The sequence below is a fragment of the Arvicola amphibius genome, chromosome 6 (assembly GCF_903992535.2).
Source record: "Arvicola amphibius chromosome 6, mArvAmp1.2, whole genome shotgun sequence".
In the NCBI taxonomy this organism is placed as follows: domain Eukaryota; kingdom Metazoa; phylum Chordata; class Mammalia; order Rodentia; family Cricetidae; genus Arvicola; species Arvicola amphibius.
The window spans coordinates 73799999-73824815 of NC_052052.2; the positions used below are offsets into that span (position 1 = coordinate 73799999).

Here is a 24817-nt window from a genome sequence, read left to right on the forward strand (position 1 = left end):
TTTTTCCCTCTCTGCAGTCACTTTTTATTTTTCTCTTTGTAATTTTAAAGTCTTCTTTATTGATATCCTCTCTAGATCATAAGCATTTGTCTTTAGATTCAAAAAGGGAAAAAAGAAAACAAAAATACAGCCCTTCTGATAATCTCCACTGTTAAGAAATGTAAAATAATTAAAATAATAAACACATGACTATCAACAATGTGGCTCAAGTAATTAATATAACTAAAAAGGAAAATATAGTGGGCTGAGGGTTTTGTTTTGTGTTTTTCATTTATTAGGATGGACAAACACTAAACAAGACTTGGTTCATTTTTACAGAAGTGAGTTCAGCTGTATAAATGGGAGAGATTTGTAGGTGTAGTTTAGATTTTTTTTCTTTTTTAATGTAACAAACTAACTGAAGTTGAAGAAATTGCCTTCCTGAAGATAAAAGGGTTTGTTTGCAGGGTTTCTAGGTCAAGTTGTGTGGTTAGAGAAAGTTTCAAGCCTTGAAACAGGGTGTGTGTGTGTGTGTGCACATGTGCGTGTGCGCGTGCACGCTAGATGTATGTGTAGGGGGTGTTGTCTGCATGTGGTATGTTTTTGCAGTATAATCTGTAAAGTGCTATGTAGAGGACTTGCATATTTCTGTATCTGTTTGGTCTTGAGATGTTTGTTGACTTGTCACATTTACAGCTCTTGCCTAAATATTAATATTTGGAGAAGTAAAAACAAAACAGCAAAACCTCAGGCCAGAATAAAGAATGACCTTTGAGAGTGGCTGTAGATATTTATTATCTTTATTTTGAGATGGGTCTTGCTATGCTGTTGCCCAGACTATCTTGAACTGTTAAAGTCCATGAGCCTTCTGACTCAGTTTACCAAGCAGCTGGAACTACAGACATGGGCCTCTGCTTCTGGCTGACATGCTGGAAGTTGAGGCTTTAGGACTCAGGAGACATTTCTTATGCCTGTGGTAAGTACTTAGGATGAAGAAAGGCCTAGTTCAATTAAGCCTGTTCTCGGGAGCTGTGAAGTAGCCCAGTTGTCCTGTCTGTCGATATAGGAAAACTGGTTGTTGACAGCTACCTTGACCTGCCAGTTGGCTGGGGTTCCAGAGCCTTTCCGTTTCAAAGCATGCTGACTCTCTCTTATGCTCCTGGGCCATGAGCTCCTTTGGAGCCAGTGTCTGCATAGCTGTAGAGAAGACTGGAATTGGCCCACTGAAGTGCATCCAACACCCATACTTTTTAGCTGACCAAAGGCCAAAATTGTACTGCTAAATTCAAGATGGGAACTGCCAACTTTTGAATCTTGTAAGAAACCTGTTTGTTACTGATTACCTTGGGTATAAAAGTACTGTTGAAGTAAATGAAGGATATTTTGACTGATGATTTCTGTGATTGCCCCCAGAGTTTTCCAGCTGGTTGTTCATTTATATATCTCTAGTCATTTCTATTTCTTGGCTGATTTACAGGGAACTTGACTCAGTTCCCTTAAAAGAACCTGAATTCACTGGCAGAGTATTTTAAATAACAATTTTAGCTATTGTTTTGACCATATATGGCACAGCTTCAATATCTAAGAAGTGATTTAAAACAAGTCATTTGTTACTCATCAGCTTCTGGGATTACTCTTGCCAGTTTCCTGCACTCTTGAGATTGCAATTGCTCATTGGTTTGTATGGAGTAAGTGTCAGTTGTTTCTCAAATTAAAGCAAGGCTAGGGAAGAGCTTTTTAAATAGACTTTGCATTGTGAGAATATTAGTATTGACACTGTTTATAATCTGGAGTACAGTTGGAAGGCCAGGTTCTGCTGTTTGTTCCATACTGGCTAATATGGCTGTACAGGGGAGATGAATGTGGCTCCTTTTCCAAGTCTATTACTCAGGAGGACTGTAAATTTGATTGGCTGTTACAATTCTAGCAGAATCATTCGATTTGAGAGCAATAGAAAGATAAGATATCCAATTACTCAAATGATTTGCAGGGTTAGCCAACGTTGTCATGGAGACATGAGTTGGAACAAATTAAATTTTAAGCAATAAAATAATCTTAAAGCCCGTCTGGGAACAAGAAAATTTGGCAGTAGCACTTACCTGAATTGGATCTTAGCTTGACACGATGTTGTTTGACATTGATATACTGTGGAGGCCTAAACTTTATATATAGTACATTATCTTTAAGAAATATCCCTGCTAAACCAGTGAAGGAGAATATTGATATAAAAATCAGGGGGCATGTACATTTATTCTGTGGCTTAAATGGTAATTGGCCCTTGGTTCCTACGATGTTTTGTATTTAAGGATTTAAATGCCTTAAAGATGAAGCAGCTTTAATTGAACATTTAAAGAAAAGATTGATTTAGCAGCCACATGAGTTTTTCGAGCAGCTCTGCAACTATGTGTTTGAAGATGCAGTAGAAATCCTGTGGCAGCCTGTCAGTGGGGGTGGAGGTGTGAGCATGCATATGTCTGCATGCAAAACTGAGGAGAGTTTTGACATATACTTCTGCACTGAAGGTACTTCTTTGTATTCGCTTAATTTTCTACTTTGTGGTGTCACTTGAAGACTGGAAAACTGTTCCAAATTTCAGGTGAAGACCTAACACCCAAGTGAGCACTGGTCTAAGATTTAGAGGTTATTCCCCTTATTGCTACATTGTTTAACTGATTCCTGTCTTGTGCCTTGGATTTGAAAGCTGCCCAGTGCCCAGAAGCTCAGCGGGAGGGCCTTTTACCCAACTGTCCGTTAGGTAGATGGAGATGAAAACTGCTCTGAGGGCGAGCCATTTGCCGCAATCTCACAGCCTTCGATTTTCTTCCCATCCTAACCACAGATCATCTCAAATGATTCAGTAATGACCAAAAGTGCAATATTGACCTTTATTCCCTGGTGGATTACTGTGTTTCACAGTCCAAATGGCAGGAAGTCTCTTCTGTTCTGCAGAATGAATGCAACATTATTGAGTCAGCCTAGCCCTGTGGGAACCACACAAGTGCAGACCAGTGTAACAGAATATGTGGGTTAAATTTGGTTTCTGATGCTCTGGGAAACGAGAGCTGGCACGTCCTGGAACCCACACAGTTAGTGGGGGAATATTTGGGATGTTTTCTAAAAACACCCACATGCATTGATTTGTCGGCTTTTAAAGTAACTTGTTACTTGGTTCTATTCCTGACGTAAATGGCTCTCATTTCTGTTGTCCTGGGTTGCGTTCTCATTCAAATTGTACTTCTCTGAACCTCAGGATGCTAATCATAAAACCATGTATCATAATTACAAATGGACATGACTGTGCATTTGGAAACTGTCCATTTTCTTTATCACACTTGTTCTTAAGTATATTTTGGTTAATTTGTATATCCAGGAATCTTGTTTCCTCTGTGCAGCATACCATTGTTCAGAAAGCAGGTAAGCTGTTGTTGTCTTAGAGGACTGATGCTTTCATTTGGATTGGATTTCTCTGTAGGTTATATTTCAGTGCTTTACTCCCATTTCCATAAAACAGTAGTTTAATTTGTAGTTAAAGTATAATTCCTGATTGCCTGCCTCAAGCAAAGCTGCTTCATTATCCAGTAGTTCTGTATACTCCAAGTGGTTCTACAAAGCAGCTTCTACACAGTGAAGCTTCTCTGGGTGTTATGCCTTGTAGATTTGTTCTAAATTGATTTTGAGAATTTACTTTGTTATCTGTTCATATTGGTCTCCAACTTGTAGCATATTCCACTGCCGCTGAACCGACTAAGTATGACTGGGACTAGTCATTAGACCCTGTGGTAGTTCCCCTGCTCCCTCCGCACAGTTCCCTCTTCTGGATACTCTGGAGCTTTCCGGTTCCTGATGTTGATTGAAAAGAGTTAAGCCAGGTGGTGGTTGCACATGCCTTTATTCCTAACATTTGTGAGGCAGAAGCAGGCGGATCCAAGATCAAGGCCAGCCTGGTCATCAGTACACTTCAGAACAGCTAGGACTACACAGAGAAAAACAAAACAAAAACAAAATAAGCCAACAACAAAAATGATAGAGAGAATTAAGCGTGCTCACTTGGGAAACCAGGACCATTGCTTTCCTTCCAGTGGTACTATTCCTGATTGATAGCTCAACTTGGGGAAAATGGTAAGCTTTCAGCGGCTGGATCTTTTCAGCTAAAATTAAGTAACACTGATACATGACACCCGCACAGCCACTCTGCTAGACCTTGGCTATCCTTGATCTGGGTCTTGTGTAGTAGTTAGAGTAGCAGCTTTCCCTGAGATGTCTCCTGGGAAGAACAGGAACTGCTACCATGTGTGTGCAGGTAATTTAGTTGTATATAGTGTGTTGATGAAGTTAGGAAACTCACAGTTTCACCCACCATCCACATTGGCCAAAGATTTCAATATGTTAAGGAAATCCACATGCAAAATTGCTTCTTCAGTTATCGCGAAGATGTAAACCTCAGGAGCAAAGACCTTTGCTATGTCATAGTGGACAGTACAAGATCACAGTCACAGGTGACTGGAGGGCACAGTCACAGGTGACTGGAGGGCAGTACCAACCAGAAATAAGTGACAGGTGCCTCAGTAATAGCTGAAGTAAAGGGAATGTTGTTTATATCATTGCTGTGTCCCCCACTTTTTGAAACAGTCATTTGTGCTTTCCATTCAGAGTTTAACTCTCTGTATCCAGCCTCCGTGGTCTCACACAGGTCCTGTTTTGGTTTAGCAGTTGCAGTTCTAATGTTCTGGGGATGATGATGATGATGTCATTGGCTTTTCCTCCTACTGATCTTGCTGTTCTACGAAGTCCCTGATTTTTCACGTACTGCCAAGTGAGCAGGATCTGTGAGAAGAGTCGAAGGTGTGGCTGGTTTGGAGTAGCTTTGGAGAGATTGGCTCTGTCCAACTCAGAGTAGTAGAATTTGTCTTGCAAGCCTGTGGAGTCACAGAAGGTATTTTGCTTTAAGGGCACCGAAAGCTGTCTTGTTTTTCCGTCCTGTAACAAGTCAATATGATTTCCTGCGAACAGGCCCTTTGTGAACTCCGTAACAAGGGTTTCTGAATAATAGAAATGAGCCAGTTACAAGCCTAAACAGCCGTGATGCTTTTGTCAAAGATGCAGCTTTACCAAAGTGACAAATTAAAACCCAAATGTTCTGCTTGGCAACAGTTGGGTCAAAACATTTAAATCATTAATTAGAAGGAACTGAAGGTGGGGGGCAACTGACACAAATACATTACAAACTCAGACCTCGTCTTAAAAATGCAACTGAACTCTTTGGGGAAAAAATTAGGGCAGCCCTCAAGTGGGGCCTGACAAGCTTGTCATTTGCAAATAAATCAAAAGACCATCATTGCAGGAAGGAGACCCAGTGAATAGAGTTGCTTTGTCATTCTTTGATGAGCCCTACACTCAAGCCTGCTATTAAAAATGAATGCATTCAAGAGGCTCTGCATAAAGAACATAAACAATTAAGGGCACTTGAGCTGGTCTGCTGAGAGCTGCTGAAGAGAAGAGATGGCAGAGTTTCTGCATTCTGCCTCCAGAGCCAGAGAATGGGAGCAATTAGTGTTGCTATCTCCACCCAGGCAGCCTTTGGCACTTTTTTCTTTTTTTCTATCTTTTCCCCCCATTTTTCCCTTCTCATAACTCCTCCTTGTTTTCAGAGAGGCTGAATATAAAATGAGCATTGAAAGGAAGAGTGCCTGAGCCTAGTTGGAAAGGCTCAGGTTTAGCAAGTGTAGAGGCTACCAGGTGCTAGGAGAGGGAACATAAAAGTTATTATCTGCAGTTCTTGTGATAAATTCTGCACAGCTGACTCACCAAAGGCTTTCTTTCACTTGGTGCTCTTTGTCTTATATTCGTTACAATTTTTAAGGAGTACGTTTACCTTGCCATGGGACAGGGTAATCTGGATAGTACATGAGATTTTATACAAGAGAAAAATGTGATCCTGGGCCCTGGCATTGTGTTTTTCACTTGGATTTGTTTTATAGAACTATAAAAAAAAAGTTGCTCAGATGTCATAGCAAGGCTTTGGAGAGAATCCCAGATGTGCCACCAGATTGTTCTGATCTTAGGCTGGTTATCTTAACCTTTGAGTTCATTCCAAGAGGATTTAGTTTGAAATTGAGAGAGATGCCACAGGGCCAGGCTGAAGTTAAGCACAAGATGCTGTGCCAACATGTGCTAGTAGATGGTGCTAGATTTCAAAGTGACCCTGAGTTCCCACAACTGCAGGAACACCTGTGAACCATGAGAAAGAATTGCAAGTTTCCAGGCCCAGATCTCGGGCAGAAGCTCTGGAGCTAAGGGAAATGCTCTGGAGACCAGACATAGCTTGTTGACTGAGGTTTTTGTCCTGCCTGGTCCTGTAGTCATTCACTCCCAAAGAAACACACAGAGGTCTACATCAATTATAAACTGATTGGCTCAGTATCTCAGGCTCTTCTTATTAACTAATTCTTATAACTTATATTAGCCCATAATTCTTGTCTGTGTTGGCCATGTGGCTTGGTACCTTTTTTGGTAAGGCAGTCACATCTTGCTTCCTCTGTGGCTGGATCACGACTGCAGACTGAAACTTCCTTCTTCCCAGAATTCTTGTTGCTCCGCCTCTACTTCCTGCCTGGCTACTGGCCAATCAGCTTTTTATTAAAAATAATACAAGTGACAGGATAAAAGACCATTGTTGCATAGCAATCACTGATGACCTCCGTTTAAAGATAACCCACATGCCAGGGCTGTTGCCTAGGGGTGCAGCATGTGTCTAACATGTGCCAGGCCCTGGATTCCATCTCTGGAAGCAAGACAATAAAGTCAATCCCATATCCTTTTAATTTAGGGTTTTTAAGGTTTTTTTTCTAACATGTCATTAGTGATTTTATTGACATTAAATTTATTTTAAGCAGAAGTCTTAATAGATGTATTAAGTCTATCTATAATTTATTAGGATTTTGGGTAACCTTACCTTTTCATAAGCATTTTGTTATAACGTGACAATGTTTTTATGGCTTGTGCTCCACAGGTGGGTAAGAGTGACTGATATTAATATAATCTTTGTGGTAAAGATAATGGCTATAGCTTGCTTGGTTTCAGTTAGTAGTTCATAGTTGGAGTTGCTTCTAACATTCCTGTTCTGGCATGCAGAGACTTTCTGCCAGAGCAGCAAGAGTACAGTAACCTTGCCTTTACAGGTCACCGGGTGTACTTGTGATGCCATTATTAGCTGAGGGGCAGCAGGCATGTTTGGATTGAAGTGAAGAGACACCATGACCACGACAATTCTTATAAAGTATTTAATTGTGGCTTGCTTACAGTTCAGAGGGTCAGTCCATTATTGTCATGGTGGGAAGCAAGACAGTATGCAGGCAGACATGGTGCTGGAGCTGAGGGTCCTTACATCTTGATACAAAGGCAACAGGAAAGTGAACTGAGACACTGGGTGTGGCTTGAGCATATATGAGACCTCAAAGCCTGCCTCTTTAGTGATGTACTTCCTCCAACAAGGCTACACCTAGTAGTGCCACTCTCTTTGGGAGTGCATTTTCTTTCAAACCATCATACTGCCCAATTGCATTGCTTTGTGAATAAAACTTGAGTTTATCAGTTTTGGATATGGGACTTGTAATCTTCCTTTACTGTGTTAGTAAATCATTTCCTTTAAGTGTTGATGTCTATATATGTTATTTGAAGATGGATGGAGAGACAGGTGTACAAATGATATCAAGGATTGCCAAAGTAGCCACTGTCTGGGTTGTGGGGCTGACAGCATTCACCTTCCTTAAATAATAAATTAAGAACAGTGTTGAGGGAGTCAAGTCACATACTTCTTACCATGCAGCATGATCTCTTTCTATTTTGGGTATCAACTTACAGCACATGGCTATAAACGTGGCCTTTGATAAAGGACATGCACACGTGTCCACACTGCCACAAGGTTTCTCTTCCCTCTCATTTCATCTGGTGACTTGTATTGGCTATTTTAGAACCATCATCAGTGTGATTTTAATGGTTACTTGTCATGCCTGTGGGTTGGCATGTTTGACCATTCCTTAAGTATTACACAGCTGATTTATCAGGAGGCAAATGTTAGGTTTCTCAACAACTGTGGAAAGTTGTAATGTGTTAAACTACTATTGAATCTTTATCTCCTTTTCCCCCCTTTGCTTTTAAAGCAAGGTATGCAGTGAATTTTTTTTTCGCTTATGGAATGCTTTTCAATTTGAACTATTTCCTTGTGATTAATTTTTAGCACTGGGGAGCTTTATTCTAGGATTTAGATAATTTTCTGGTTTTTGAAACACTGTCTTATTGCCAAGATCAACTGTATCGGGAACCAGGTGCGCAGCTCAGTGGTAGAGCTCTTGTCTGCCATGTGAGAGGCCCTAGTGTCACTTCGAAGTGCTGCTAAAAACAAAACCAAAAATGACTACTGTGTTACCTAGCTGTCCTCAGTGACATGTATTTAGTCTACATTTTCTGAATACTCAAATTAGATTGTAATAAAAATTTTATTTTTTCAAACAGAGGCTAATGTAGCCCAGGTTCAACTCAGCTTCACTCTGTAATTATAATGACTTTGAACTCATCCTCCTGCTTCCCCTCCCAAGTGTTGAGATTTATAGTCATGTGCCACAACACCCAGTTTTATGGGGTACTACAGTTTACATTCAGTGCTTTGTACACGCTAGACAATTTGCCATCCTTAGTCCATGTGTGTGTATGTTATATTATATATGTATGTTATATATAATGTTAAGTGATAATGACAAGATCCAAATGACCCACCTTATGAAGAACTTACCCATCTTATGAAGAACTTACCAACACTTCATTTACTGATTTCTCTCTAAACCTCAGGATTGATGCAAGGGGAGGGGGAAATCACTTTGGCAGCCTTTAGTGTAAGCACTACTTTTTAGGATCCTTCACTTTGTAATTTAATCCTGGTGGAGTTTCACTTCCCTAAACTGACTTTGGGCAGAGTGCCATGGGACTGCCTAGAGACCTATGGGCAATTATTCTCTCACAGTCCTTACCCTGCCTCGAGCTTCAAACAGCACTCATTATGCCTTAACTTTGGGTGTAAAGTGTATGAGCCCTGGGGAGTGAACCCTTTAGTCCTTGTAATTGGACAAGGTGTGAGGAGTTTGAGAAGAGGATGCTGAGCTTTTAGGAATCAGAATTCTGTAATTGTCCCTTGTAGCTCCCCCAGGGACACACTTCAGTTTAAAAGCCACACAAACCATTCCAGTTTTTTCCATTGCTGTGCTTTGAGGTATCTCATGGTTTTAGCTCCTTGAATGATGCATACACTTCTGCATTGTTGTTGTTTGGGTGGTCTTAGGGATCAAACCCAGGGCTTTGCATTCCGAGAGAGTGTTCTGCTTTTCATCTAAGTCCCAAATTCCTGTGTACTTAATTGTTCGTGCATTGGGAGGCAGAGACAGTCTGATTTCTCTGAGATTGAAACTAGCATTCCCAAGTACTGATTTAGAGGCATCTGGTACCACACTCAGCTAACATCTGTGCCTGTTACCCTGTTCACGGTCTCTTTTTTGGTAAACAGGATGTTACTATCTGGTTTGTTGTGATGATTTATCTGGTATATCTTAGCCATTGAGTTTAGAGGTATAGGGAGAATCAATTTAGTACTTCAGTCAAGTTTGACTTTGATAATGTGAGGAGTGTGAACTGATAATCAGTTTGAGTAGGATCTTGGAGGAAGAAGGCCTGTCAGAATGTTTTGTGAAGTCCTGTTTTTCTGTCTCCATCATATAATATGAGATGATTTGTTGGATGGCTAGGAAAGTGTATAACAGAGACTTTTTAGCATCTAAGTTTTGTTTATCAAATAACAGTGAGTGTGAGGATCTTGAAGAGCACAGAAAAGAGTGTGCTTACTGTATTAGGAGCAAAGCACCTTCTGAGTGGACCTGAGGGAAGCCTTGAGGAATTGAAAGCCCTCTTAGGTTTGTGTAGCACTATGGAGTAGAATACCTGTAGCCTATACATTAGTTCACTTGACTTTGATGGAATTCTGAGATAGAGTAGTCAGATCCCTGTTACTCAGCACAACTATGATCTGGCAGCTGAATCTTAACTTGGGGACACCTGAGGTGTGAATCTAAATTGTTGGGTTATGGTACCTTTCATAAGGATAAATCAGTATGGGGATCAAACATATATCAGGAGCATAAAAGATTGTGCTAGATAGGTAAATTATACCACTGCCTCCTCCTACCTTGGTGGGTACAGTTAGTCCAAAAAGTAAGATTTATTCTGAGAACCTGGCTTGGCATTTCTGGGTAGAGAGCTGGAGCAGTGACTCAGTGGCTAAGAGTACTTTTAACATAATCATGAAGAACAGAGTTTGATCCCAGCACTCATGCAGTCTCATGCACATGTGAGATCACATACAGGATGGCTGCCTACCTAGCTAATGAAGCTTGCTTCAGATAAGAAACATCAAAGATAATCACACCCACACTCTCCACTAGTCTTTAAGATTGGACATAGATACCCTCACCTTTTATGTTCGTGTACCACACATACTAATACAACACACCTAGTTCTGTGTGGAGTTGGCAATGACCTCTAGATGCCGATTTATTGTTGGCTGCTTTAAAAGTGTCAACTTTGACCTAGCAGTACCAAATATATTTTCAGCTTTGAGGGAAAGTCCTTTGTTGGTGGAAAATACAGTTGTCACATGTGTTTTATTGGATTGTATAGTTTTCAGTAGAGGTGGAAGGTGGTATCAAAGGGTTTACTTTTTTTGAATATTTATTTATTTTTATTTGATGAGGGTTTTGTGTGCATGTATACATGTGTACCACATACATGCCTGATGTCAGAAGATCATAAGTATTGGATCTTCTGGAATGAGAGTTATGAGCCACCATGTGCATTCTAGAGTCCAAACCTAGATTATATCTGCAAGAGCACCAAATGATACTTCAAACTATTTCTTCATCCCCTAGATTGTAAAACTCCTAATACTAACTGAGGTGGGGCCTGATAAAACCTGCTTGCCAGCATTGAGACTTAGAATGGATGTAAAACATTGCTGATTGTTAATTCATACTAAATTAAGAATTTTATCAGAGTCCCCTTGATAGCTAGACAGTAGACAATACCAAAAATCATCACCACCATTTTCACTCATTCATTCGTCCACTTATTTATTCATTCTTCCATTTGTTAGTTTGTTTATGTGCCTCCCGCTACTACTGCTGGCCTCTACATTTTGAAGGGAAGGAAAAGGAACTCTTCAGTAAATGTGGATGTGGGCAGTTGAGAGGTTGCTGACAGAGCTCACGAAGTACGGTTAGGTGCAGGGGGTATCTTCACTTCCAGAAGGAAGGTGCTCTTGTAGTTACCCTACAGGTAGACATAGTTATGCAGCTCAGTCACTTGTAAGTAGTAGAAGCAAAGACTTGGATTGATTTCTCCTGGTTTTCTGGTCAGATGGTTTAAGGTTTAGAGACCTGGCAATGGGAGTGAACCCCTGAGGTAAGTTTCCTCTTCCTGCTCTGTGTCCATCCGTTCTCCAGCATCTATTTAGAATTTACAATGCATATGGCATGCCTTCTGATGGCTTCTCATCACTTTTGAAGCTTTAATCTCCACCATCTTATCTCAGTCTCAGTTGGTCTAACCTGGTATTGCTTTTACATTAATCTTTTGTCTGTTTGCTTCTCAGTTACTTTAGCTATGAAAAGTTAAACTGTTAAGTTCACTGTTCAGAATGGGTCCTTTTCTATTTTTTGAGACAAGGCTTCACTATGTAACCCAGGTTGGTCTTGAGGTCAGTACTAGGCTTTAGCCTTCTATGTTATGGAATTATAGTCTGGTGCCATCACACATAGGTCTTAATGGTGTTTGGGCCATGTTAAAGTTTACTTTGATGCCATTTTATGTAATAACACATACTACTATTAAGGGTGAGTGAGAATTTTGGTTTCTGTAGACCAGAGTTAATTTCAACTAGTTAAATTAGTATAAGGAGAATAGCTGTGGCAACAGAGAAACAAACTACAAATAGTTTGTATAATCTCAGTATGTTCTTTCCTTAACCTTAAAGCCAGAACAGCAGATTAAAGCTCATTGGTTAGAACATGTACTGAAGATTATAAGCAGCAGAAAAAATCCATATTAGGCAGAGCTGGGGGATATATGGCAGGCTAGGTGTGTGTTTTTTTTTTTTTTTTTATCTACTTGACTCATGGTAGAGTTAATCTGGGAAGAGGGAGTCTCTCTTGAGAAAATGCCTCCATCAGATTGTTCTGTAGGCAAGCAAGGCTTTATTAGTGATTGATGTGGGAGTGCCCAGCTCACTGTGGATGCTTCTACCCTTGGGTCATACATTGTATAAAAAGCAGGCTCAACACACCATAGGGGACAAAGTAGTAAACAGTTTTTACTACTCTCTTTTATGATCTCTGCTTTAGTCCTTGCCTGGAGGTTCTTTGGTTGCCTGTCCTGACTTCCCTCAGTGGTGTTGAAATAAACTTTTTCTTCTCCAAGTTGCTTTCGGTCATGGTGTTTATCCCAGCAACATAAATCACATCAGGTAAACCAATGAAGGATAGTATTTATATTTATTTTATATGAATATCTACACAGACAGGATATAAACATCAACAGAAAAAGGAAAAAGGAGAAAAATAGTAGATCAATAAATATCCATGGAAACATGTTAGACTTCAGAAAGAAAAGTCTATTTAATGGATAAGAATTCAAAGATGTCCAGAAAATCCTTTATTGACATGGGCAGGAGAGCAGGCACTTTCATTCATAGAGCTTTTCTCCTGGGCGGCAAGGTTCACAGTCGAACATGCATGCACAGTCTGACCCAGAAGCTCAGAGTGATTTCATGGATTGCCTTTAGAGATCCATATTGAGCATATTGGAAAAGAGATTGGAATTCTGGAAAACTGGGTAAAACATCAATGTCTTCTGGTGTCATTGCTTAGATGTCAGCTCACAAAGTGGAATATGCTGACATACTCAGTACTGTTCATTGACTAGGCAGTTCTTTCTTGGTGGAAAACAAATTATAGAAAGTGGTTGTGTGGCATGAGAGCTGTTAGTAATAAAATATGTTCCCTACTTTGGGCTTTAGGTGACTTGAGAGAGAGCTTGCAATGATGGTGGCCCAAGGACACCTAACATACCTGTTACTGTTTCTGGATGACATGTTTAGTGTTATTTTAGCTTTCTGTCATGTTTCCCTACCTATGTAATACTGTGTGCATGTGTTACATGTTCAGAGTGAGTTGTGATACTTTTTACCTTCCACATCTTACCCCTTTGGGGCTCCTACTCAGGTACTTCTGCATGTCAGGTAAGTAAGTACCTTGACTCAGCCAAACATATCACTCAAAACAAAACAGAAAATCAACCAAAAGGTTTATTTTAGGAATTTATGTGTCTGATTGTTTTGCTGACATGTATGTATTTATACCACATTCATGTCTGGTATTCACAGAGGAACACTGATTAAATAATAAAGGCTGTTGTTGGGCTTCTTTATGGAACCTTATCCCCTCCCTCATTCTTCATCTGCCTTCCTCCTCTCATTTTTTTCTCTCTTCTTTTTCTTTGTTCTTTCAGGATTTATGTGCTTTCTTGCTTATCTATTTATTTAATGCTTATTGGGTTTATTTAATGATGATTAAATAAATAAGGGATTAAAGGTGTGTGTCACCACTGCCTGATCTGTAAGGCTGACTTGGGCAGCTGCTTTACTCTCTGATCTTTAGGCAAACTTTATTTATTAAAATAAAAATGAAGTATTACTACAAAGACATCCTATTTTGTGCAGAGTGCTTCAAGGTCTCTCACTTTTTGCACAGTCTTCTGTTGTGGATCCCTGTGTTAATTCATATCAACTGCAAGAAAAGGCTTTCTTGGTTTTTCTAGACAGGGTTTCTCTGTAGCTTTGGAGTCTCTCCTGGAACTAGCTCTTGTAGACCAAACTGAACTTGAACTCACAGAGATCCGCCTGTCTCCCAGGTCTAGGATTAAAGGCATGTGCCACCTCCACTGGGTAAGAAAAAATTTCTGATGCTTTTCTATTTAGGTATAGCAGATGTCAGTAGGAGTCATGTTATTGCTATGTTTGTTTAGTGCAGTAATGAGGTACTTAGCCTTATTAACAGTGTTGGGCTTGGGTTGCATACATACATATATATATATATATATATATATATGTTTCCATATGACTTTTTAATAGGTCTTTAGTGTTACTTATTGCCCTTGTATTCCATCTTCTACTCTGTTTTCCCTTCTCCTGCCATTTAATCTTAGTTTCCCCTTTATTTCTTTATGACTTGTATTCTATTGTCTCTCCCTTTGAAGATTCTCTTCCCTGTTCCTCCCTGATTCTTTTCTAGCTAACATCCGTGTATTCTGAATGAAATACACATCTAAAGCTTAAAAGCTATCATTCATACACACGATGATGGTTTCTGTCTCTATCCATTTACCTATACATTTCATTGTTCCATTGTGTATCATTTGATGGGCATTGAAGCTGTTTCCAGTTTCTGACTGATTTGAATATAGCAGCAATGAACATGGATAAGCAAGTATCTCTGAGTAAGATGTAGTTCCTTTGGATATATGCCTAAAAATATATACCTAAAAGTGGTATAGGTGGATCTTGGTAGGTCTATTCTCAGCTTCCTAGGAACCTTCACACTGATCTCTATAGTGACTGTATATGGTCCACTCCCAGCAATAAGTATTCCCCTTTCCACAAATCATCACCACTATTTGCTCGCATTTGTTTTGTTAATCTTGGCCATTTGGGATGGGGTGTGATGAAATCTAGAATAGTTTTAATTTGCATTTCCCTGATGGCTAAGGTAGTTGAATGTTTTATCTTAGCCTTTTGTGTTTCTTCTTTTGAGAACTCTGTTTAGTTCTCTGCACCATCTTTAAATTCAGTTTGTTGAGTTCTTTGTATATTCTAGATATGAAACATCTGCCATATGTCTAATTCATAAAGTATTTTACTCTTGAAACTACTTACCTCTTTGTTTAGTTGATGGTATTCTTTGCTATATGAAAACTTCAAATTCCTGAAGTCCCATTTATTAATTGTTAGCTTTAATGTCTTACTCAGAAAGTCTTTTCCTGTGTCAGTAATTTCAAGCCTGTTTCCTACCTTCTCTTCTATCAGATTGAAGGTGTCTGGTTTTATTGATCCACTTGGAGTTTGAGTTTTATAGTTTTATACACATAGTTCACTTAGTTCTGTTTTCATTCTTTCATATACAGCTATCCAATTCGATCACAATTGTTTGTTAACCATTGTTACTTCCAGGGTATATTTTTGGTTTCTTTGGAGTTATGTCCAGATCTTCAGTTCTATTCCATTGATCAATGTATAACTTTTCCTTACTGTTGTTATTTTTCTACAGTATAATTTTAAGTTTGGGATAACGATACCTCTAGAGGTTTTGTTATTTGTTGGCATACAAGAGTCCCACAGTAGCCCAAAATGGAGTATAACAAAGGTTTATTTGAGAATAAACTCACAGAAAAAAGTAGCAATCTGCAGTCCTCTGTGTGCGCTGGAAATGGGAACTGAATCCAGCAGCCAAGAGGCCTGCACATGCTTTTTGTTTTCATTTATAGTACATGAGACCACACCCAAAGTGGGCCAGTATCTTAAAGACTATTGGCTGACGGAGTTCCCACAGCATCTCTCCTTTTGTCTAAATAAGAGAGTTCTAAGCCTAATACAAAGGTATATACAATAAGAACAAATATCAGATATTTTCCAGGGAAAAGAAGAGGCAAAAACATACATAAAAATTAGAATTATAACCAGCATGAACAACATCAAGCAAAAAACATATACTGAATGTTTTAATAGTTATCCTATTCCAGGATTCTGAGTCTTATATTACAAATGGTTTGTGAGAGGAAAGTAACTATGACTTTCTAGTCTTCAACCCTATCAAAGACCTGAGAAGGAAATAATATTACTTGAGTATACAGGAAGTACAATCAAGCAACTTCTGAAAGGTACAAAAAATGGCATAGACAACCAGCTACCTGGGCAATCACCTAAAGTTTCATTTACTGTGGATCAACATAAGGGCCCTCACCAAGAATTTGATCTTGGCAAGCCTCAAATCCTTTGACTCTACCTTGCTGTTCTAGGTCTTTAGTCTCCTCTCTTCAATAGCACTTTCACTGTAACTGTTGCCCATCTTTTAGCACTGCTGTGACTAATTGAAGCCAATAGTGGAGTAACCTTATTGCTTGAAGCCCATGTCTTACCATCTCCCTAACAAATGGTGAATGTATGCCATAAGATACTACTGCTTGCTTAATTTCTTTTAGATTTTTAATACCTGTAGGTTTCCATTTACATTCTTTGTATCCATTTCAGTATTGAATATTTGCTGGCTTTTCAGAGGTAATAACAGGATACTCTGAGAAGTATTGGCGATGCTTAATCCTTTACCTGTACCTCTTCTCCTTGCTTATCAATTCTGATAAGTTCCTCGGTTGATTCAGATCTTTTTATCACTGTCTTTTGTAAAGCCTGAATCTCTTGACCTGTCTTAATAATTTCATCAAATTAATTTTTGGTTCTCATCTTGCAAATGTGATTCCAAGATTTTAATATTTTCCATTAACGGTATCTTCTCATTCTTAGTTATTATTTGGATAGCATGCAGATTACCTTCCTGAAGGGATGTTCTGTTAGCTTATCATAACTTTTTAACAGGTTTTGATTGTCAACTTCAACAGTATGAAGTCTTTCAGATAATCTCTCTGTTCCCTTTTGTAAGGATTCATAACCCATTGACATGGATTGAATTTTGCCTGTCAAATTAAGGTTACCATTTTCAATAGTATGAATCCTTTCAGCTAAAGACTATATCCTTCCTAAAAGGTTCTCATTCTTGACTCTGTTATCAAGCCATTTCCTTAAAGATATAATATGAAGAACAAAGTAAGTAGCCGCCATGATTACAAAAATATATGTACAACGTAGCACACAGATCTTGCAGAATTCTGTTCATTGTAGAAACAAAAAAAGTTGCTAAATTCCTGGATGGTGATATTGTCTGCAGTTATCTTGGGGTTGGTTTACAGTTTTCAAATTTATTTACTTTTTAAATTAAATTATCTTACCTCCGTTACAATTTTCAGAAAATTGTTATAGGTGTAATAGCCTCAATTGGCCAGGAGGTGTCGCATTTGCGGTAGTAAGGCAGGTCCTAGATCAGTGCCTGAACTACCTGAGACTCAATTACTAACAAATTTAGTTAATTACTTAAGAGCAGCACATCCATATATGGAGAAGGTTTGAGTTGGGCAGACTATCAAGGAACCCAGAGCTTCCAGGCAGTCGCAAACTGTGAGGTTACTAGACATCCGTGGATCTGAACTGTGAATGCAAGCTGGAGCAGAAGCCAGAGAAGCTGTTGAGGAGTTTCAGCAAATAGCCAAGGGCAGCAGTAAGTCAGCAGCTTAGTAGGCAGGACCAAACCATGCAGTGGTGTGGAAGGTGGGAAATTGCCAAGTTGCCTTGAGTCAGGCCAGCAAAACAGTGTGTAGCTGCACATTAGACAGGTGCGTGGAGGGCGGGGGAGAAGGCCGCAGACAGGGGTCTGGGCAGGACCTGGTAATGGTGTAGACTCTGGCCATATACAAAAGAGTTCCACAGTAGCTTGAAATGGAGTATAACAAAGGTTTATTTATCTGGGGGTTAAACTCATAGAAAGAGTAGTCATCTTCAGTATTCTGCCTGCAAGGGGAACAGGAACTGAATCCAGCAGCCAAAAGGCCATGCAGGCTTTTTCTTCTCATTTATAGTACATGAAACAATGCCCAAAGTGGGCCGGTATCTTAAAGGGTATTGGCTCTGTTTTCATTCTTCCATTCCATTTTATCAGAACCATTTGTTAACTGTTGTTACTTCCAGGGTGTATTTTTGATTTCTTTGGAGTTATGTCCAGATCTTTACTTCTAGTCCATTGATCAATGTATCGCTTTCCCTTACTATTGTTATTTTTCTATAGTATAGTTTAAATCTCAGATAATGATACCTCCAGCAGTTTTGTTATTCTACATTCTTTTCTTTTCTTTTTTTTAGCTATCTTAGTTTTCTGTATGTTTGTGTGTTACCATATTAAGTTTAAGATTAGTTTTTACTTTCTGTGAAGAATTTTGGTGAGGATTGCATTGAACCTATAGAAAAGCAGCGTTAATCCTACTGCTCCTTAAGTGTCTACTTCAATTTCTTTCTTCAGTTTCTTAAAGTTTTTATTATACAAATCTTTCACTTACCTGATTAGAGGTATTGCAAGCTATCTTTTGAGACTACTGTGAAAAGTGCTGTTTCTCTGACTTTTTATTAGTATGTATGTCATTTGTATATAAGAAGGTTACTGGTTTGTATGTGTTAATTTTTTATCCCGTTACTTTGCTTTTTTTTTTTTTTTTTATAGCTGTAGCAATTTCCTGATGGTTTCATTAGGGTCTTTTATGTATAAAATTCTCTTCTCTACAAATAAGGATGACTTTTTTCCCTTGATCTCTTCCAGTTGTCTTACTGCTGTAGCTAAGACTTTGCATACTGTATTGACTTCATTGTCTGGTTCCTGATTTTAGTAGGAATGCTTTGAGTTTCTCTGTGTTTAAAGTGATGTTGGCTGTGGGCTTGCTATAAATTGCCTTTGTTATGTTGAGATATGTCCAGGGTATTTCCTTTTTTTCTAGGACCTTTTTTCATGAAGGAATGTAGGATTTTATTAAAGTCCTTTTATGAGTGGGGAATTTAAGTTTGCAGAGTAGTAGGCTGTAGTATGACATTTTCATACTTACGTGTCATATTTTGTAGATTCATCCTTCTTGGCTGCCCTCATGTATTATCCCTGCCCTGCACCCTCTTGCTGGTCTTTTTTCCCCCTTCAAACAACCTCCTAGTTCTGCTTTAATGTCACATATTCTGTTAACCTCTCTACCCCCTGCAAAGTCTCTTCCTTCTTGATCATGATTCCCTTTGTACTTTCCCTCCCTCATCCCTCATTCCTTCTTTTCTCTCTCCCTCCCGCTATCTCTCTTTCTCAAACACATACGCACAGACACATATGCTACACACATGAACACACATACACATGCACTTTTCTGCAGATGTTGTGATTTATCCTTACGCTTGCACAAAATTCTGTTGTGTATATGAACTACATTTCCTTTATCTGGTCATGTGTTGATGGATATATAGGCTGGCTCCACTTCCTGACAATTGTGAATAGTGAGATTACATGTGGTGCATTGACTTATCGAAGAGTGATATAGCTGGATCCTGCGGTAGTTGTATTTTCAGTTTTTTAAGGTATCTACATACTTGTGTAGTGACTGCAGCAGTTTGCATTTGCACCAGCAGTGTATAGCGAATGAAAACAATAGAGAAGGTGTCGGTACCCCTTCTGCTTTCATGCTTTGCATCTTTGAAAGCCAGATCACTTTGACATCATGTTTTTTTTTTCCTACTTTGACTAAACTTGCTGTAACTGTAAAAATGTCCCACAGTATACCCTCAATGAGAAAGTCTTAGGGGCTTACCAACTCCAGATTGAATTGACCATATAACCTAAACTATGTAGATTTCTCTCAAGTCATATATACTCTATTTTTTATTTAACTTTTAATTAAAAAATTATGTATGTGGTATTTTGCCAGCGTGTATGTCTGTTCACCATGTGTGTGCCTAGTAACCACAGAGGCTAGAAGAGGGCCTGGAGCTGAAATTACAACTAGCTGTGGACTACCATGTAGGTGCTGGGAGTGGACCTGGGTCCTCTGGGAGAGCAACCAGTGCTTTTAACCTGACTCATCTCTCTAGCTCCTTCATTATCTTTTAAGTAACCAGTAAAATGTTCACTTATGCCTAGTCTATAAGGAGCACTGCTACGTATTGTTTATCTCCAGGTAATTATTGGTACTGTGGCTTAAGGAAACACTTTTCTGTACTCTGGAGTGAGGGTTGAAGACTCAGGTTTCACTTTCTGAACTAATTGGGAGTTGTTCTAAACATATATGTGGCTTTGTCTTTGTAGACTGAAATCGCCAAGAGATTGAATACCATTTGTGCACAAGTCATCCCATTTCTGTCTCAGGAAGTAAGTAAAATGTTCAGCTGTTAAAGTGCAATTATGTTGCTTCTCTGTTTGCAAATTAGTCAGTTTTAAGACGTGAATTTTATCACAAGGAACAAGTGTGATGAACATCTGTTATTTGAAGTGTGTCAACTTTGTCCTTTTGTCTGAGGCATCTAAGGGCAGCCTACTGAAGGGGTGTCATTATCTTAACCTCAAATTATTATTGTTATTATTATTATTATTATTATTATTATTATTATCATTATTATTATAAAATTGCACAGCGACTATCAAGCATAAAGAAATCTTTGGTGTGTGTGTTTGCGTGCGTGCGACTGTCTGTATCTCATTATGATGAACTCATTAGGTAGACCAGGTGACTTCAAATCAGATTCACAGAAACGTGCTTGCCCCTCCCTCTTCAGTGCTTGGATTTAAGATCTGTCCCAGCACTCCTGGCTGTGTGTGTGTTTAAGTAATAGTTGCTTGATAGGATTCAGGTACCCTTTTGTGTTTTCTTGAGTTGACTTGAAAGTTGACTGCATTAGGTGGATCTTCATGAAAGTAGGCAGTTCATTTGTCATATACATTCCATAGAGATACTAGATGATAATCATCATAAAGTTGAAACGAGTATTCACATGGTTTTGACTCAGAAACACAGATAAACCATGTGGTTTGAGTTGACTTAACGTATTCAGAGGGAGTCCTTCATTGAAGTCATTGGAGATTGACTCAGCATTGTATTTCAGTTTTGCTCTGAAAGTTTTATCTTCTTTCTGGGTACAGGGGAATAATGTGTTTTCAGTATGTGAATATGAGTGTGTGATGCCATTGGGGAGGCACTGCTGATGGGGTGTAGAGTTTTGGAGTTGACTGTAGAGTACCCTGTGCTCCCTCTATAGATTTGCCGCCAGCTTTCAGTGCCCCTGGCTTCCACTAGCCTCCTCAAATTGACTGTGGCTATATTTCAAATATGTGTAGTGTTGGGGAGTGGGCAAAGTGAGTTTTCATTCTCTAAATCGAAAATGGTGCTTTCTCCTTGGAGGGTAAAACGCCAAAAACCTAAAATAAATAACATGGAAAATTCCCATAGCTTTTTAGAAAATTTCTGACGCGTCTAGATTTTTTTTTTTTTTCAGAGAAACCACAGTGACTGATTGTGTTTTTAGTATCAAGATGGGTGTTTGAATTGTTTCGAACGTCATGTGCCCAAACACCACTGTAAACTCCTGTGAGCTACGACAGACCTCCCTGTCCTGGTCTCTGTAGTATTTATCCAAAGCCTCTAGTTAGCATTCTTGATGTCCCTTCTGATGTCCTTACCCCACTAGGTCAGTGGTGACTGGAACCCTTCAGAAATAAATGGTAGCACCATCACATTCTCCCTCCTTTGTGTTCTGTAAAGTGACACGTGCATGAGGACCTGCTTGTCTTTCTGTCAGAATGAACAGGGAAATTCTTAGCTGTTGCTAACACATTTTCTTCTCCTTGTTTTCAAAGCATCAACAACAGGTGGCCCAGGCTGTCGAACGTGCCAAACAGGTGACCATGGCAGAGTTGAATGCCATCATCGGGGTACGTGGCCTACCAGGTCTACCTCCTACAGTGTGTATCATCAGCTTTCATTTCTTTATGGTTTGATGGCATAACACACACATATATATATATATATGTATACATATGTGAATATGAGTGTGTGATGCCATGGGGGAGGCACTGCTGATGGGGTGTAGAGTTTTGGAGTTGGCTGTAGAGCACCCTGTGCTCCCTCTATAGATTTGCCGCCAGCTTTCAGTGCCCCTGGCTTCCACTAGCCTCCTCAAATTGACTGTGGCTATATTTCAAATATGTGAAATTTTTTGTAAATTAGAGATGACTTATTGGATTAATAAGAGAGGGTGAAAGGGGGTTTGGATGTGTGTGCAGATATGTAGGGAAGAGGACATAGTAGCCCAAGGAAGATGCAAGGAGAAACACTAGAAGAGGAATCAAATAACTTGTAAATCCTGTTATACTTAAAACCAACCTTGCTGTTAGTGAGGTAGAGGATGCAGATCAGTTTCTAAACACTTTCCTTGCTTCTATCTAGTACTGTATAGGACTCTGAATTATTCCTGAAGTTGCCTTTTGCCTTTTGCTTTCTAGGGCACTGGAACCTTTGTGGTTGTTTGGTTCTTCTTTCCTGTGTCCCTTTTATGAATTTTAAAGTGGCACACCAATGAAAAGCTCCCTCGCCAGGGAAGGAGTGTTAATTGTCTGCCCTAGTGCTCTGTGACCTTTCAGGGTTCACCTCTCCTCTGGAGTTTAGCCATCTCTTCTTGCTGGTATAGCTGGTTTCTGTTGTCAATCACAAGTCATTTGTTCTGCATTAAGGGATCTAGTGAACCAGGCCTTCTGTCTCGTTCTTTGTTGGAGTTCGGCCCCACCCACGGTAGGACCTGAGGTGGTTCTCATGTGCTCTGCCCCTTTTAGACTAAAGGAAAGAAGTGGCTGAAATTGGGGAGGGGAGGGCTTTATTTTATTCATATGTGAGTTCCTCGAATGGATTCAAAATCACTCATTTATCAATTTATGTTAATTGCTTGTGAGAAGATGCCCTGCTGGTCTTTATAGTTCCCTCAGACACTTTGTAATGATAATTAGACATGCTGCTGTAGGGATTAAGAGTGCCATAGTCCAGTGCTGTGACAGACAATGGAACCAGTTAATCTATCAAGGTTTAAAATTACATCCCCACTGGAGATGGGAAAAACACAAGAGCCAAGGAGGATTAAAGAATGAGCCTCAGCTTGAAAACCCTCCTTTCATCAGTTTCTCAATTGCAGATCTGCAGTTGGGGTGCCTGTGGTAAGCTATTGGCAGTCAATTAGGTGAAATAAACTGGGAGGGTGACCTTCATTTCCTTTTAATAGCTTTTTCCTCCATGAACCAGGGAGCTTCAGTGGATTTTCAGCTTAGATTTTATTCAAGCCGCTTTATTGCACTTGACAGCTTAGCTCTGCATAAACAGTTCTCCCTCCTTCTCCCAGGTCTGGCTCTGTCTTTCTTCCCCTTATGTATCACATTTTTTTGACTGTTACTTAGTGGGCTCTCTAATCACATTCAACAAAAAACACAATTATGCCTGCGTTTGTCTGCTGCCCTCTATACCCTTTTCTTGTGTAATGAATTGCTTTATTTCAGAGATCAAATCAAATATTCACTGGCATTTTTGCACGTACTGTGTTTGATTAGAAGAGACTAATAGCAATTGTACTTGTAGCTAGAGCAAGGAATTTTTTAACCCAAATGACTGAGGATGGAAAAGCCTGTTTTGATTAAAAGAAAACATATGCAAAGCAGATCTCAAGGGCCCTGTTCAACTTTGTGGGACATATTTGTTTTCTGATAGGCTCTAATTTTTTACATGTAATTTTTCTGTTTTACCTCTGACAGTACTAGGGATTGAACCTGGGGCTGCACACATACTAGGATAGCACTCTGCAAGTGAACTATTTTTTAATAATAAAATGCTAGTTTTGAGTTCTCAAAGACCTCAAACCCTGAGAGTCTTCTTTGGATCTACATTTCAGAAGGGGGAAATGTATTCACCAGATACTTATAATTAATACTCACTTTGAATAGAATCAGAAAATAAGAATAGGTTATTTTAGAAGGGTGGGTGCCTTGCACATTTTATGAATGGCTCTAGTTCAGGAAAACATGTTAAGATTATCAAGACAGGTTAACTTTCATAGCTTAGCAGTAATAACCCAAGTTGATGAATTGGTCCCAATGCAAAAATTAATGCATTGTGGTGTGTCCAGTATTGGGATCAGTATATTAATTTATGACAGGCTCTTTGAATGCTTTTAGTGATCAGAAATAGCCCGTCATTTACTTCCCACTTTGGCATACGCTTGATTTTTGCTCAAAAAGAATTGCATACATCCTGAAAAATCAAAGTAGCATAAAATTGGGCTGACAATTCAGTGGACCTTTGCACTCCTTCATTGCACATGCAGTGTGCCAGCTTGTCTGGCCAGAGGGGTGGAAGCACTAGGAGACTGTTCATACAGCAGCTGTGCAGAGAAAATGCAGCCTGTTGGATAGCAGCTGTCAGTATTGTTCTGGGATGAGTTAGGGTGAAGAACAATGGAGGGGGCCAAGCTCTTCATCTTCATTGACTTTCAGACTAAGAAGAGAAAAGGTTTAGACGTCTATTTCAAGTGTGAAAGATCATGAAAGCAAACCCTTTAAAATGCAAATGGACTGAAACCATCAGCTTCCCTTTAAGGTACAATCAAGACCCTTATGGTTTGCTTGGCCAGGCTAAAGATATTTTGTTTTAGCTGAGTAACTTGGTCTTGTCAAGGTCACCAAACTCTTGGTGAGCTCAGCTTGTGTTCCTGGCTTCTAAATGCTTCTGCAATCTAGGAGACATACTAAACTTCAGTTTTTTTCTACTTGCCTTTAACCTTTATCTAGAATATTAATATTTAAGGAACAGTTTTCACATAGTTAATTTTTGGATTAACTACTGAAATATTTTGTTACTTTATTCTTTTTTTTAAAGAAATGATTTTACCATACTCTGGCTGACTTGCAAATTGCTGTGTAGACTATGCTGGGAGTCATTTCACAGAGAGCCACATGCTTCTGCCTCTGGAGTGCTAGGATTAATGGTCTCCACACCATGCCTTTTGTTGACCTGTTAAAGCAGCTGATCTGGTGCC

General features: G+C 39.3%; 1 protein-coding gene across 14 annotated transcripts in view; it reads left to right on the plus strand.

Annotated features, from left to right (window-relative positions):
* The window catches only part of Tle1 (TLE family member 1, transcriptional corepressor), a 90973-nt gene that overhangs the window by 13350 nt on the left and 52806 nt on the right, over nucleotides 1-24817 (plus strand). For 8 of the 14 annotated variants that reach the window (XM_038332678.2, XM_038332683.2, XM_038332688.2 and 5 more), the window contains exons 5-6: nucleotides 20058-20120; nucleotides 21603-21677. The exons of 1 other annotated variant lie outside the window; for it this stretch is intronic. In XM_038332678.2, coding sequence (XP_038188606.1) covers nucleotides 20058-20120; nucleotides 21603-21677 — 138 coding nt within the window. Of the gene's footprint in view, nucleotides 1-20057; nucleotides 20121-21602; nucleotides 21708-24817 lie in introns of all 14 variants that reach the window. 5 more of the 14 variants (XM_038332674.2, XM_038332676.2, XM_038332679.2 and 2 more) reach the window with 1 other exon arrangement.